Source organism: Pantherophis guttatus, chromosome 16 (assembly GCF_059756535.1).
Source record: "Pantherophis guttatus breed Tessera chromosome 16, ASM5975653v1, whole genome shotgun sequence".
NCBI lineage: Eukaryota > Metazoa > Chordata > Lepidosauria > Squamata > Colubridae > Pantherophis > Pantherophis guttatus.
Window position 1 is genome coordinate 3301249 of NC_142078.1, and position 14465 is coordinate 3315713.

At 44.2% G+C, this 14465-nt stretch overlaps 2 protein-coding genes across 15 annotated transcripts in view; one reads left to right on the forward strand and one right to left on the reverse strand.

Moving 5' to 3' along the window:
- The window catches only part of LOC148111757 (uncharacterized), a 15504-nt gene extending 4916 nt beyond the window's left edge, over positions 1-10588 (reverse strand). For 2 of the 14 annotated variants that reach the window (XM_087879839.1, XM_087879835.1), the window contains exons 1-3: positions 10381-10588; positions 8464-8530; positions 528-594 (exon numbers count right to left, since the gene is read on the reverse strand). In XM_087879839.1, coding sequence (XP_087735965.1) covers positions 528-594; positions 8464-8530; positions 10381-10588 — 342 coding nt within the window. Of the gene's footprint in view, positions 1-34; positions 259-527; positions 595-8463; positions 8531-9870; positions 10313-10367 lie in introns of those variants that run through there. The other 12 variants (XR_015730169.1, XM_087879838.1, XR_015730171.1 and 9 more) reach the window with 11 other exon arrangements.
- Positions 10589-10745: 157 nt separating this feature from the next.
- Positions 10746-13321, forward strand: LOC148111758 (uncharacterized). The gene is made up of 2 exons (XM_087879770.1): positions 10746-11834; positions 12142-13321. Exons 1-2 carry the CDS (start codon positions 10746-10748, stop codon positions 13300-13302), a joined length of 2250 nt encoding a protein of 749 aa, XP_087735896.1. The 3' UTR covers positions 13303-13321.
- Positions 13322-14465: the final 1144 nt, after the last annotated feature.

Sequence of the window (14465 nt, forward strand, 5' to 3'; positions counted from 1 at the left end):
GAAAAAAGTGGCCTTGACCAGTTTTCACACTTACGACTGTTCCAGCATCCCCGTGGTCATGTGGTCAAAATCCAGGCGTTTAGCCACTGGCATGTATTTATGACGGCTGCGCTGTCCCAGGGTCACATCATCAGCATTTGTAACCTTCCCAGCTGGTGTCCCACAAAGTCATTGGAGGATTCACATAACAACTTCACAACTCACTTCACAATTGTAGGATATGACCTGCCAATTATGGCAAAAAATGGGGTGCAGCAACTGTCAAGAACAGAAATTTTTGTCTCAATTCTGATTGGAGATCTAGTTAGCACTTCCTGTACAGTTTGGGGGCAATATATCCATCCGTCATGAATGATAACCGCAAAATACATCCCAGAGACAGTAAGAAGATTAAGTCAGCCAGGCCCTCCCCCCCAGCTGCCTTGCCAGCCCCTCCACAGACCCTGTCATATAAATAGATGCCTCATACAATAAGAATTTAACATATACACTCCCTCCTCCCACTTTCTCCTCAAACCACTCCTTACCTCTGTTCCCGCCCCTTCAGTATAAAAGGGGCATCCCACTCTGATCCTGCACTCTTCCAGAAGCAACCTGTGAATAGAAAATTCTCCTTGACTCCCTCCATTGTTTGGCTGATTACCAGCATAGTCTCCTCCAACTCTCCTCCTATTTGTTTGGCTGTTTCCAGCATTTTGAATTAATTTCCAACATATTTCCACCGAGTCTCAAACTCTTATCTAGTTGGTATCCATCCCACATATTTTAACTGTAATATAATTATCTGTTTTATATCATTTTTCCATCCTGCTCTTTCAATTTAAATCTCAGTATATTTCATAATAGTCATCATTTCCAACTTGTATTACCTTAATTCAAGACTAATCACTAGCATCTGTGTATTTTGTATTTTGTTCAATCAATCCTTATGCATCAGTTTAACATTTGTTTGCAAATTAAAATTAAAACATATTACATCAAACGGTACATTTTCTTAAAATTTTCCTGCCTCAAAATATATTCTTCTTTATTATTTTTATCCTCTTGATATCATCCACTATTTTAGTAGCCACCTCTTATTTTCTATTTTTATTATTTCACAACCCTTCCTGTTTTTATCCCAAAATCATATATACCTAGGCTTTTAAACTTTATCATATATACATAGGCTTTTAAACTTTACATTTCAGTTAGTCACATTTAAATTTTTCCACTTTAATTCTTCCTTTTCTTCCTTTTCCTTTCTGTCCAAAGTGCTTTATTTCAAGGTTCATCAGTTCAAAGTAAAGAATTTCTGTATGTCCCTTTAAAACTTTTAAAATGTCTGATCCAAGCGTAGTGCATCAGCTTCCTGTCTTTGTTAACTACGCCACACCTAGTTTTGTCAGTCTCCATTGTTAAAATCCAAAATGTTCTTTCTTTCTTCTTTCTTCTTCCTTAAAATCATCTGGGACAGAGTAGGAATCTCCAAAATCCTTATATCCAATATTAATTTCAAGTAATCCAGGGTAAAAAGCCAATTAACATGTTTCTTTTCCACCCAGAAAGGGAAATCTCTTTAATCCACTTCTCTGTTTAATCACTGCAGACTCCATGGCTATTTTGTAGCCATCCATCTCTATCTTTATTAGCTTCATTTTCTTTTAGAGGCATTAATTCTCAGGAATATCCATTTCTCCTCTCCACTCCAGTTAAAGGCATAGTCAAATTTCAGAAATTTATTAATACCAAATCATCCAGTTTAAGTTTACTGCAACAAAATTCAATTTGGGTCTTTTACCCATTTTTTTTTCCTTTTCAATCTTTAAGCCCCGCAGTCCAATAGCCGCTTTTAATTTTGGGGTCTTATTTTCCAATAATTCCAAATAGGTACGTTATTGCCTGGCTTGATGTCACCCACCCGGCTTCTTGATTTTTGCTCTTTCTTCATCTTCTTCCTCCAGCACAATCCTTGTTCCCGGTTGCCGCAGTTTCAGGGCAGCCACCATGGCTGCTGTCCCGCTGCCGCCAGCGTGAAGGAGAAGCCTCCGGCCCCGAGGAACCCGCCCATTCCTCTCAGCCGCCCAAGGCATTCCTTCTTGTCCCCCTGTCCCTACAAGACAGGGGAGGTCCGCAGACCTATCGGCGGCAGCTTAGCAGAGGGGATTTGGCAGGGCTCAGCGGAGCTCGCCATTTCCCTGTCTATGTCCCCGCGGCGCCAACTGGAAGTCCAATGTGAAATTTGAGGTAAAATTGGTTTTTTCTTAAGTTTTGAATTTCTTTTTTATCTTCTTCTTTTTTCTTTCTTTTCTTTTTTTTCTTTTTTTTTCTTTATAAAAGATATAATGGAAATTTTGAATTGAGCTTGTGAAAGGAATGTAAGCGTGGTAACCATCTATGACTGGGTCAAGATTTTTGCTCTTGAAAGTTATTTATTTATTTATTTATTTATTTATTTATTTATTTATTTATTTATTTATTTTATTTCTATACCGCCTTTCTCCCGTAGGACTCAAGGCGGTGTACAGTCAAGAAAAATATAGACACACAAACATCATAAAATTGCTAATTAAAATTATTACTTAGTTTGGTCAATTAAATAAAACCCAGAATTAGATAACATTTAAAAAATCATTCACATGTTCATATGTTTAGCCCCGCATGTTGGAACATCAGGGTCTTGAGGGCACGGCGGAAAGCACGGAGATCAGGGATATTCCGTATCTCCGGGGGCAGTTCATTCCAAAGGGTTGGAGCCCCCACAGAGAAGGCCCTCCCCCTGGGAGTCGCCAGTCAACATAATTTGACTGACAGTACCCTGAGTAGTCCCTCCCTGTGAGAACGAACTGGTCGGTGGGAGGCTATTGGTGGCAAAAGACGGTCTCGTGGGTACCCAGGTCCTAAGCCATGGAGCGCTTTAAAGGTGATAACTAACACCTTGAATCGTACCCGGAAGACCACCGGGAGCCAGTGCAGCTTGCGTAGGAGAGGTGTTACATGGGCGTAACGAGCTGCGCCCATAATCACCCGCGCGGCTACATTCTGGACCAGTTGGTCCATCAAATGATCTTCTAAAGATAACCATGAATCCAGGAGGACACCCAAGTTGCGGGCCCTCTCTGTGAGGAGCAAGATCTCATCCCCTATTGTCAGTGATGGTACCAGCTGACTATACCGGGACGCCAGAAGCCACAGCCACTCGGTCTTGGAGGGGTTGAGTCTGAGCTTGTTTCTCCCCATCCAGATCCGCACGGCCTCCAGGCAACGGGACATCACAGCAAGGGCATCATTGGGGTGGTCTGGGGTGGAGATGTATAGTTGTGTGTCATCAGCATACTGATGAACACTCACCCCAAAACCACGGATGATCTCGCCCAGCGGTTTTACATAAATGTTGAACAGAAGGGGTGAGAGGACTGAGCCTTGCGGCACCCCACAAATAAGGTGCCTCGAGGTCGACCTCTGCCCCCCTGCCAACACAAACTGCAAACGGTCAGAGAGGAAGGAGGAGAACCACCGAAGCATGGTGCCCCCTATTCCTAACCCCTCCAGCCGGTGCAGTAAGATACCATGGTCGATGGTATCAAAAGCCGCTGAGAGATCTAATAGGACCAGGATAGAGGAGCAACCTCTGTCCCGAGCCCTCCAGAGATCATCCACCAACGCGACCAATGCTGTTTCCGTGCTGTATCGTGACCTGAAGCCCGACTGGAATGGATCCAGATAGACAACTTCATCCAGGTATCGGGGTAGTTGTCGCGCCACCGCACTCTCAACAACCTTTGCAACAAAGCAAAGATTGGAGACTGGACGATAATTTGATAATATAGCTGGGTCCAGGGAAGGCTTCTTGAGGAGGGGCTTCACAAGCGTCTCTTTCAAGGTGGCGGGAAAGACACCCTCACTCAGAGAAGCATTTATAATCCCCTGGAGCCAGCCTCGTGTAACCTCCTGGGAGGCCAGTACCAAGCAGGAGAGACACGGGTCCAATAAACATGTGGCAGCGTTAAGCTTGCCCAGAATCCTGTCCACGTCCTCAGGAGCCACAGAGTCAAACTCTTCCCAGATAACGCTCTCAAGACCTGCCCCCGTCTCCTCCCCTGGATCTACCCAATCGGAGTCCAGGCCTTCCCGAATCTGAGCGACTTTATCATGCAGGAATTGTACAAAATCCTCAGCTCGACCCTTTAAGGGATCTTCCCATACCCCCACCTGAAGTAGGGAGCGGGTCAGCCTAAACAGCGCAGCTGGGCGGTTCTCTGCAGATGCAATATGTTTTAAATTTATGTTTAAATTTGAAAAAATAAATAAAAAATATTTACAAAAAAAAAAAAAAGAAATTATACAAAGTATGTTTCGGCTTTTTTATAGTGAAAGCGTGGCAACCACGACCAGAATCTCAAAGGATTTCTTTTCTGCCAGAATTAGGCCAGGAACATCCATAAGTGAACACCTTTTAATGTTAAACGCCAAAAGAACCGAGTTACACCTTAGGGGAGAAATCATATCTGACCAAACCATGAAGAATGTAATAATCAACTCCCTAGACCCATCTTGGAACAATTTCATCACACACTTAGATACTCTCAGCTTAGGTCACCTATCCATAGAAAGCCTTTCAAACAAACTTATAGCTGAGGACAATTTAAGAAAGAGTCGCAATAACACACTTAGGGAACACAAGCCAACGAAGAAAGTATTCTTCCAAGATAGACACCAAGACACAAATCTGCTACATCTGCGGATCTAGGGGACACTATAAGAGAGATTGCCCTAGAAACTCTAGTGAGAGATACAGACAATCATCAAGAGAAAAATACAAGCGTAGAGACTCCCCCAACCCCAGGCACACGAGAGAAAGCAGAGACAACTCCAGGGACAGTAGATCTGGATCACTATATGGGGTAGAGGAACCCACAAAATTAACCAATCAGGATAGAGAAGACAACCTATGGCTCATAGATTCTGGGGCCAATAATCACACTACTTGTAACAGACAGTTTCTATCATCATTCACAGAAGAACAATTCCTAATAAAGGTAGCGAATCAAAATGAAGTAAGAGTGACAGGGAAAGGAAACATACTATTGCCGGGAATAGGAAAAATAGAGGGGGTGTTACTAGTCCCGGAAATACCACACAACATTCTTAGTGCACTCAAACTTAGCAAAGACTCAAACGTAAAAATAACATTCACAAAAGGAGAGGTATTCCTAAGTAAGGATAAAGAGAATATAAATAGAATCACAATCAAGAAAGGATTACCCTACTTATACACAGGCAAACACTATCCGATTAAGGTAAATGCAAGCATAGAGACAGACAACACCATTGAAAATAACAATAATGAAGCTATCAAATCAGATAGCACAGAAACAGGGAATGATGATAGAGATACGTCTAAGGGAAAACCACTAATAGGCAAACCACTACACGATGAATGTGCACACATGCTTCATTGGAAACTAGGACATGCCAGCTTCCCTGTAGTTCAGAAAATGAGTAACTTTGCTGAAGATGTTAAAATAAAAGATTGTGAAAACTATCTTGAATGCTCGGTATGCAAATGCTCAAAGTTAAAAACTAAGCCTAGACCAAAGAAAGCATCACGAACCACCACTCACATATTCAATCTAGCGCACATGGATTTGGTAGGACCCCTGAAACCGTCTATAAAATATAAAAAAAGATTTTTTCTCACCATCGTAGATGACTATAGTCGCTACGGCTTCGTATATACATTAAGACACAAAAGCGAAGCCTTTCAAAAATTCAAGGAATTCTACAAGCGAGTAGAAACTCAACATAACATACAATTGAAACAAATAATGACTGATAGGGGATCAGAATTTTTGTCAGGGGAATTCATCCGCTGGCTTAGATCTAAGGGCGTGCTATACTTCACTTCTTGTCCGTTCTCAGCCTTTCAAAATGGCGTCGTAGAACGACGAAATTCCACCCTGCAAACCATGATAAGATGCGCCCTGGAAGATGCAGGATTAGGTAAACACTTCTGGTCTGAGGCTTTAGTATACTCCAATTACACACTCAATAGAACCTGGTCCAGTGTTATAGATAAAACACTTTATGAGCTAATGTATAACAAGAAGCCAAAAATAGCACATCTACATATCTTCGGAGTCACTGCGGACGTCCACATTCCGAAACAGTTAAGACACAAGGGGGATAAAATATCTAGAAGACTAAGGTTCATGGGCTATGAACCAGGTACCAAAGGGTACAGATATCCAGAACAGCCGTGTTCCATGAACAAGCGAATCGGTCTAAGATACACCTTAATGAGATACACCCTAGACAAGCGTTAAGATACAACACACAAGATCATGAAAGGTAGGACATTCAAAACATCACAAAAGAAAGGGAACCTAAGGATACACAGCTAAGAAACACTACTAAAGAATGGAAAGGTGAATGCCCAAAAATCAGAGTAGATTCACTCACACAAAGGGAAACAAAATATTTACATGACAATAACTCTACACCAAATAGACCAGTCAGGGCCAATAGAAATCAATTACCCAAAAGATTTGAAAATTACATAATGCATGTACATTCCAACACAATTCCACCAAATTCATACGGAGAAGTAATGAAACTTCCCCTTGAAGAAAGATTAAAATGGGAGTTAGCTATGTCAAAGGAAATGGAAAGCCTTAAAGAATTAAATGTATTCACCCCCGCCATAGTACCAAAAGATAAAACCACAATAGGGACTAGATGGATTTTCAAAATCAAAAATCTAGAGGGAGGTAAAACGTTATACAAAGCACGATTGGTAGCGCAAGGATTCGCTCAAAGGTATCCAGAAGATTATACTGATACATATTCACCAACAGTAAGAGCAGAAAGCATTAAGACTGCATTAGTAATGGCTTCAGTACTAAACCTAGAAGTATACCAATATGACATCCAAACAGCATACTTACATGCAAATCTAGACAAAGAAATTTACATAAGGGCACCACCTAGTAAGGATAGGAACGAAGGTGACACATGGCTACTTAATAAAAGCTTATACGGTTTAAAACAGTTGGGAAAACACTGGTATGAATGTCTAGTTAAAGTACTCGAATCAATAGGTTTTACAACGACTTCAGCAGACAACTGTTTGTTCACCAAAAGAGAGGGAGATTCACCAGAATACGTACTGATATACGTGGATGACATTTTATACATTGGAAAACATAAAGAAAAACGAGATGCCTTTGCCAGCAAATTAGAAAATCATTGAAATCATTAGGGAAAATAAATAAATACTTAGGGGTACAAATCACCCGAACACCAAAAGAATTCTGTCTTTCACAAAAAGAAAAAATTATAGAACTGTTACACAAGTGCAATATGTCCGATGCCAAACAATGTGATATTCCCATGCAACCAGACTTTTTGAAAAATATGCATAACCTGTCACCCGAATTCAAGGACAATACACTCTACAGATGTACCATTGGATCTCTCCTATATATAGCAAATTGGACTAGACCTGACATAGCTTTGCCTTTGAATTTATTGTCAAGACACGTGGGTAAACCAACTGTATATCACTGGGAAGCTGTAAAAAAGGTACTAAGATATCTAAAATGCAGCTCTGACACTTGCTTATACTTAGGACCAAACAAACTTAACGAAGTCATGCTCACATGTTATGCAGATGCCGATTGGGCTGGAGATGTAAAAAGCAGGAAGAGTACGTCGGGGTATATATTCTTTATTCTTTCTTTCTTTCTTTCTTTCTTTCTTTCTTTCTTTCTTTCTTTCTTTCTTTCTTTCTTATTTAAATTTGTATACTGCCCTTCTCCCGAAGGACTCAGGGCGGTGCACAGCCAAAATTAAAATACATACAATACAAAATTTAAAATAATTTAAAAGCAGAATTAAATCAAATTGGCTTCCCAAAATATTAAAACCCATTACCCTTAAAATAACCCATTTAAAATTATACCAGTCCTGTACACTGGTATACAGGAAAACAAAACTTAGTTGCAACTTCAACAACAGAAGCAGAATATATATGTCTTTCAAAGGCTGCCAATAATCTCATTTGGTTTGAGGACCTGCTCACCAGTATTTGGTCAAGACCATCGCAACCCATAATCATACATGAGGATAATAAAGCCGCAATTGAAATCTCCAAGGCAGAAGCCATAGGACAAAGGTCTAGACACATAGACATAAAGCATAAGCATGTGAGACAATTATCAAAACCAGGATTCATTAAGGTGGTACATTGTGACACAAAAGAACAAATAGCAGACATTTTAACGAAACCTTTACCAAATAAGCAACATGCTTATTTAGTGCCTAAGTTATGCATTCACATGTAAATCTATGGACAAGAGATAAATGTAACCCTCACATATTCGGCATCTAAAGGGGGATTTGTCATATAAATAGATGCCTCATACAATAAGAATTTAACATATACACTCCCTCCTCCCACTTTCTCCTCAAACCACTCCTTACCTCTGGTCCCGCCCCTTCAGTATAAAAGGGGCATCCCACTCTGATCCTGCACTCTTCCAGAAGTAACCTGTGAATAGAAAAGGACATGTCAATTAATAAAGACCTTTGCTTTAATTGAATAACGAATCTGTGTTTCTTATTGAGTCTGATCCTCAAAACTAGTCACAGACACCCCCACACACACATGGATTCATCTTCTCCTTTCTCATCCCTCCTCCTTCTCATCTCTCCACCTACACATCAACACCCAAAGTATGAAGAAGAAACAGAGGGAACCTGACGTCTCAGAACACGAGAGCAAAGATGAGATTTCTGCCATTACTGGTGGGATGAAATTCAGGAGGATTTAAATTTTTCAAAACACCTAATAAAAAGAGGTGGAGGTGGAGTTGCACTTAAACAGCTGCACCTTTGTAGAAATGCAAAAAGTAAAAAATGAAGAAAACCTCCTTGAATGCATTTGGGTTAATATGAAAGGAAAACGGAATGAGGTTGCCAGAGGTGTATACGACGGACTGCCCAATCGGAGGAACTAGATCAGGGGCGTCAAACTGAAGGGTGCTTGGATCTGGCCTGTGGGGAACAGATCGGACTGGCCCACAATGCCTCTGCCAGCGAAAACAGAGCTCGGGAGGGAAGCGTGTAGCCCTACCGGCCCCATTTTCAGCTGCAACGGCCGCCTGCACTCCTCCGCCCCCAGCTCCATTTTCACGGGCAGAGGATTAGGAAAAGAAACTAAAAGCAAAAGAAATGTTTCCCCTTTTGCATTTGAGCATCCAAGAAGGGACAGGAAAGAGGAAAGGCAAAGAAGGAAAGAGGAGAAGGGAGGAAGGAAGGAAAAAGAAGGAAAGAGGGAAGGAAAAAGAAGAAAAGGGAAGGGAGGGCAGGAGGAAGGAAGGAAGATTATGAGGGAGGGAGGTTCTAAGGGAAATCCTGTTGTAGCACTTGGCCACCACAGGTGCCCACAAGAAGAGTGAAGATGAGCTGGCCACGGCTACCCAGGGATCCCCCCCAGGTCAAACATAACCCTGATGCAGCCCTGAATGAAATAAGAAATCATTTAGCTGATGAACAGAAAGCAGAGGAATGGGGGACTTTCCCTATCCTGGCAACTGGGGAACACCCAGTCTCTGCACCTAGTGGGAGATCAAAGAGGTCCCCAAAGAGTCTTATTCATTTAAAATGTTCTTATAACTGCCCATCTTTCAGTCAACTCTGTGCAGCTCCCAAAAGGGTGTTTTCAAAAGTATCCAACACATTAAAACATAAAAGAAAAACCATCAAAGAAAAACCTGGGGCCAATCCATGCCACCTTCTCCTTGTCTGATCTCCCAGCGCCTGGGGAAAAGCCAGGTGTTTTAAGGCTAAAAGGGTGGGGGCTTTTTAAGAATATGGCTCATATCTCACAAAGCTTCCTTGGCGTTAGAGAGTCCCTTGTAGGGGTTTCTGCTGGAAGACAAGGGGACCATTCAGGGAATCCAACTGACAGCTTCAGATGCTTGGGGATAGTCTTAATAGGTCCCCACATTTGGGAAATCCACATAGATTATATCAAACAATGGCAGGGAGAAGCTCCTTTGCACCCCCAACAATAAAGGTCAAATGAGCCCTAGATTCAGCCACAGCACACTTGCTCCAATGAGGATCTGAGTGGGATGAGCATTTAAAGGCAACTTATTAAGAGTATTGTAGCAAAGAGATTTCCCTCAATGAAAAGAAGGAATCCTGGACACAAAGAGCGGCTGATTCAAACTCAGGATCTCCGAAGGTCCCACAATAGACCCAACTGGCTGCCCTTCATGGGCTCATATAAGGCTTCAACCCCTGACCTCTGCCAGCCTCAATATAGGGGGGGGGACCAGACCCCAAAGTTCAAAGGAAGCCCCCCCTCCCCCTTGTCCCACCTCCACCCCGGACCATAATAACTTGCGGAACTGCGCAGGTACCATCTGGCTTGTTGCAGGAAGAAGGACACAGATTGGTCGCGCTCGGGATGTTGCCGATTGGCGAATGGACTCCGAGGGGCGGATCCTCCAAAGGAAAAGGCGGAACTAGTGGAGGAAAAAGGGCATGAAGCCTCCACTTCTGGAAACAAAACGGGCAATGAGGAAGCTGTCTGAATCATCGACAGAGGAGGCCGTTTGATGCAGGTTTGGTGCAGGGGATGCTGGGAATCGTAGTCCGGGAGAGTCTCTCTGGAGGCCTGGGAGCCCGAGGCCTAGTCTGGTAGGCGGGAAGGACGGAGACGGGAGGCTGGGAAGGAGGCCATCTCCGCCTGGAGAATGCCCGGGAAGCCCATTGGAGGCGGGGGCTTGGGCCTGGGCCTCCCCTGTGGGGAAGGGGACGCAGCCGTGACCCTCTTCTCTTTCTCCCCTGCAGGAGGACGGAGGATGGCGCCAGATGCAGGAAAAAGGTGCTGGCCAAGAGAAAGAGGAGAGCGGGCCCCACGGAGCAGACCTGCCCGGTCCCGGCGCGGTTTCCACAGGAGACGGCGAGGAAAGGCCGGGGGCCCTCAGGCTGCAAGAGCGATGAGCCGAGGGGGAGCCTGGAAAAAGCGGCTGCCTGGAGGGCGAAGCGGGGAGGAGGAAATGGGTGGAGACCCCGAGATGGGCCTGGAGGGCGGAGGCTCCTTCGGAAGACCCCGAAAGCCCCGAAGGATCCAAGAGGGAGCAAAGGAACATCAGTGCCCGAAATGTGGAAAAACCTTCAAAAGAAATGGACATCTTCAAAGCCACCTAATTATCCACACAGGAGAAAAACCTCATAAGTGCCTGGAATGTGGAAAGAGCTTCAGTCAGAGGGGAAACCTTTATACACATCAAAGGATCCACTCGGGAGAGAAACCTCATAAATGCCTGGAGTGTGGAAAGAGCTTCAGTCAGAGGGGAAACCTTTATACACATCAAAGGATACACTCAGGAGAAAAACCACATAAATGCCTGGAGTGTGGAAAGAGATTCAATCTGAGGGGAAACCTTGATAGACATCAAAGGATCCACTCAGTAGAAAAACCACATAAATGCCTTGAGTGTGGAAAGAGATTCAGTCAGAGGGGAACACTTTATATACATCAAAGGATCCACACAGGAGAAAAACCACATAAATGCCTTGAGTGTGGAAAGAGATTCAGTCAGAGGGGAAACCTTTATACACATCAAAGGATCCACTCGGGAGAGAAGCCATACGAATGCCTGGAGTGTGGAAAGAGATTCAGTCTAAGGAGCACCCTTTATACACATCAAAGGATCCACACAAGAGAGAAACCTTATAAGTGCCTGGAGTGTGGAAAGAGATTCACTCTGAGGGGAAACCTTTATAGACATCAAAGGATCCACTCAGGAGAAAAACCACAAAAATGCCTGGCAAGAAAGGTAATACAATCCAATTAAAACTTTCACTTTTAATAAATTTAATAATTTTTTTTCTTTTAATAAATTCCTTTAGTCTTCCAGGGCCATGCCCAAGGTCCAGGCCTGAGTTTGACTGCTGTCGGTCATTCTGATGGCAACTAGCAGAGCAGGCTGTCCTGGGAGGGGCGGGAGGCCTTGTATGAGTCTGGATGTCCATCTGTCAGTGGTTCAGGAATGTTGGATTCTCAACTGGGCAGCTGTGGACGAGATCCCTGCCTGATCCCTGTCCAAGGGCTGTAGTTGACCCTCTTCTCTCTCTCCCCTGCAGGAGGACGGAGGATGGCGGCAGATGCAGGAAAGAGGCACCGGCCGAGAGGAGGAGGAGGAGAGCGGGCCCCACGGAGCAGACCTGCCTGGTCCCAGCATGGCTTCCCCGGGAGACGGTGGGGAAAGGCCTGGGGCCTCCGGGGCTGCAAGAGGGAGGAGCCCAGGGGGAACCCGGGCAAGGCGGCTGCCTGGAGGGCGATGCGGGAAGGATGAAACGGGCAGAGACCCCAGGACGGGCCTGGAGGGCAGAGGCTCCTTCGGAAGACCTCCAAAGCCCCGAAGGATCCAGGAGGGAGGGAGGAAACATCAATGCCCGGAATGTAGGAAAACCTTCAAAAGAAATGACCATCTTCAAAGTCATCTAAGGATCCACACGGGAGAAAAACCTTATAAGTGCCTGGAGTGTGGAAAGAACTTTAGTCATACCAGCAACCTTTACAGACATCAAAGGATCCATCTGAAAAAATGCCTGGGGGGTGGAGGCTCCTTCGGAAAACCCCGAAAGCCCCGAAGGATCCAGGAGGAAGCAAAGGAACATCAGTGCCCAGAATGCAAAAAATCCTTCAAAAGAAAAGGAAATCTTCAAAGCCACCTAATTATCCACTCAGGAGAAAAACCTCATAAATGCCTGGAGTGTGGAAAGAGCTTTCATGATAGGAGCACCCTCTGTAAACATCAAAGGATCCACTCGGGAGAGAAGCCATACGAATGCCTGGAGTGTGGAAAGAGATTCAGTCAGAAGGGAAACCTTTATACACATCAAAGTATCCATTCAGGAGAAAAACCACATAAATGCCTGGAGTGTGGAAAGAGATTCAGTCTGAGGGGAAACCTTTATACACATCAAAGGATCCACTCAGGAGAAAAACCACATAAATGCCTGGAGTGTGGAAAGAGATTCAGTCTGAGGGGACATCTTTATAGACATCAAAGGATCCACACAGGAGAAAAACCTCATAAATGCCTTGAGTGTGGAAAGAACTTCAATCGGAGATCACATCTTGATCAACATCAAAGGATCCACTCGGGAGAGAAGCCATACGAATGCCTGGAGTGTGGAAAGAGATTCAGTCAGAGCAGCAACCTTTATGCACATCAAAGAATCCACACAAGAGAAAAACCACATAAATGTCTGGTAAGAAAGGTAATAAAATCCAATTAAAACTTTCACTTTTAATAAATTCAATATATATTTTTCTTTTAATAAATTCCTTTAGTCTTCCAGGGCCATGCCCAGGGTCCCAGGCCTGAGTTTGACTGCTGTCGGTCATTCTTATGGCAACCAGCAGAGCAGGCTGTCCTGGGAGGGGCGGGAGGCCTTGTATGAGTCTGGATGTCCATCTGTCAGTGGTTCAGGAGTGTTGGATTCTCAACTGGGCAGCTGTGGACGAGATCCCTGCCTGATCCCTGTCCAAGGGCTGCAGTTGAGGGCTGCTCTGACACAGGATCCAGCCCTCCCTCTGCCTGGCCTAAAGCCAGTGCTGCAGTGCTGCCTGCCCCAAGAGGAGATCAACCCTGCTGGTAATTCAATCAAGTTCAAAATTCGAGGAGAAAATTTCGCTCTCTCTTTCTGTCCTTAAACTTGGCACCATCTAACAACATGGTGTCAGGAAAAGGTGCCTCACCTAAGCAGAAATAATGGAGGGAGCTCACCCGGGATGATGGAAGAAAACACAAAACAGCAGGGCAACCCAAAGGGAATGCGATGGGAAGTTCACCCAGAGCTACGTTAATGAGTGGCGCTTCCCTGAACAGAATGCAGCCTACATCCAAAGAGCTTTGCCTTTTGTGCAAAAAGGTTAGAAACGGGCAGCTTGAGTGTTGGTTTGGTCGCCTCCTACAGACATTTGCCTGGCATTGGTGCACATAGAAAAGGTGGAGCAGGTGAAGTTTCATAGGGAACCTGCCATCTCTTAGGGAACTCTGAGGGCTTTATGACCTCATCCATGCAGGCTAAACTGCCAGTTACTGTCAGTTGTCAGAGTGAAGGTGCCTTCAAGAGGTTCGTCAGTCTTCAGAAGGGCTCCTGGACTCTGGGAAATCTTCCTTCTATTTGCAGCCAATTTATCAGAGTTGTATTGCAAGGACGAAAACGCTCATTTGGCCCCTTCTTAGGAAAGGGAAGCAGAGAGCAAGTGAGAACACCCAGCCATTTTCCCTGTTACTTTTTATTGTTGGCTGATGGATTTAAATCATGTCTTCATCTCCAAATTCAGGCACCAAGTTTGGTGTGGAGCTGAAAAGAACTTGATGACCTGATTTGAGAGACTTCAAGAGAAGCAAAGGGGTTTCTTTGTCCACCTGAAAATACAGATCCTCAAATAA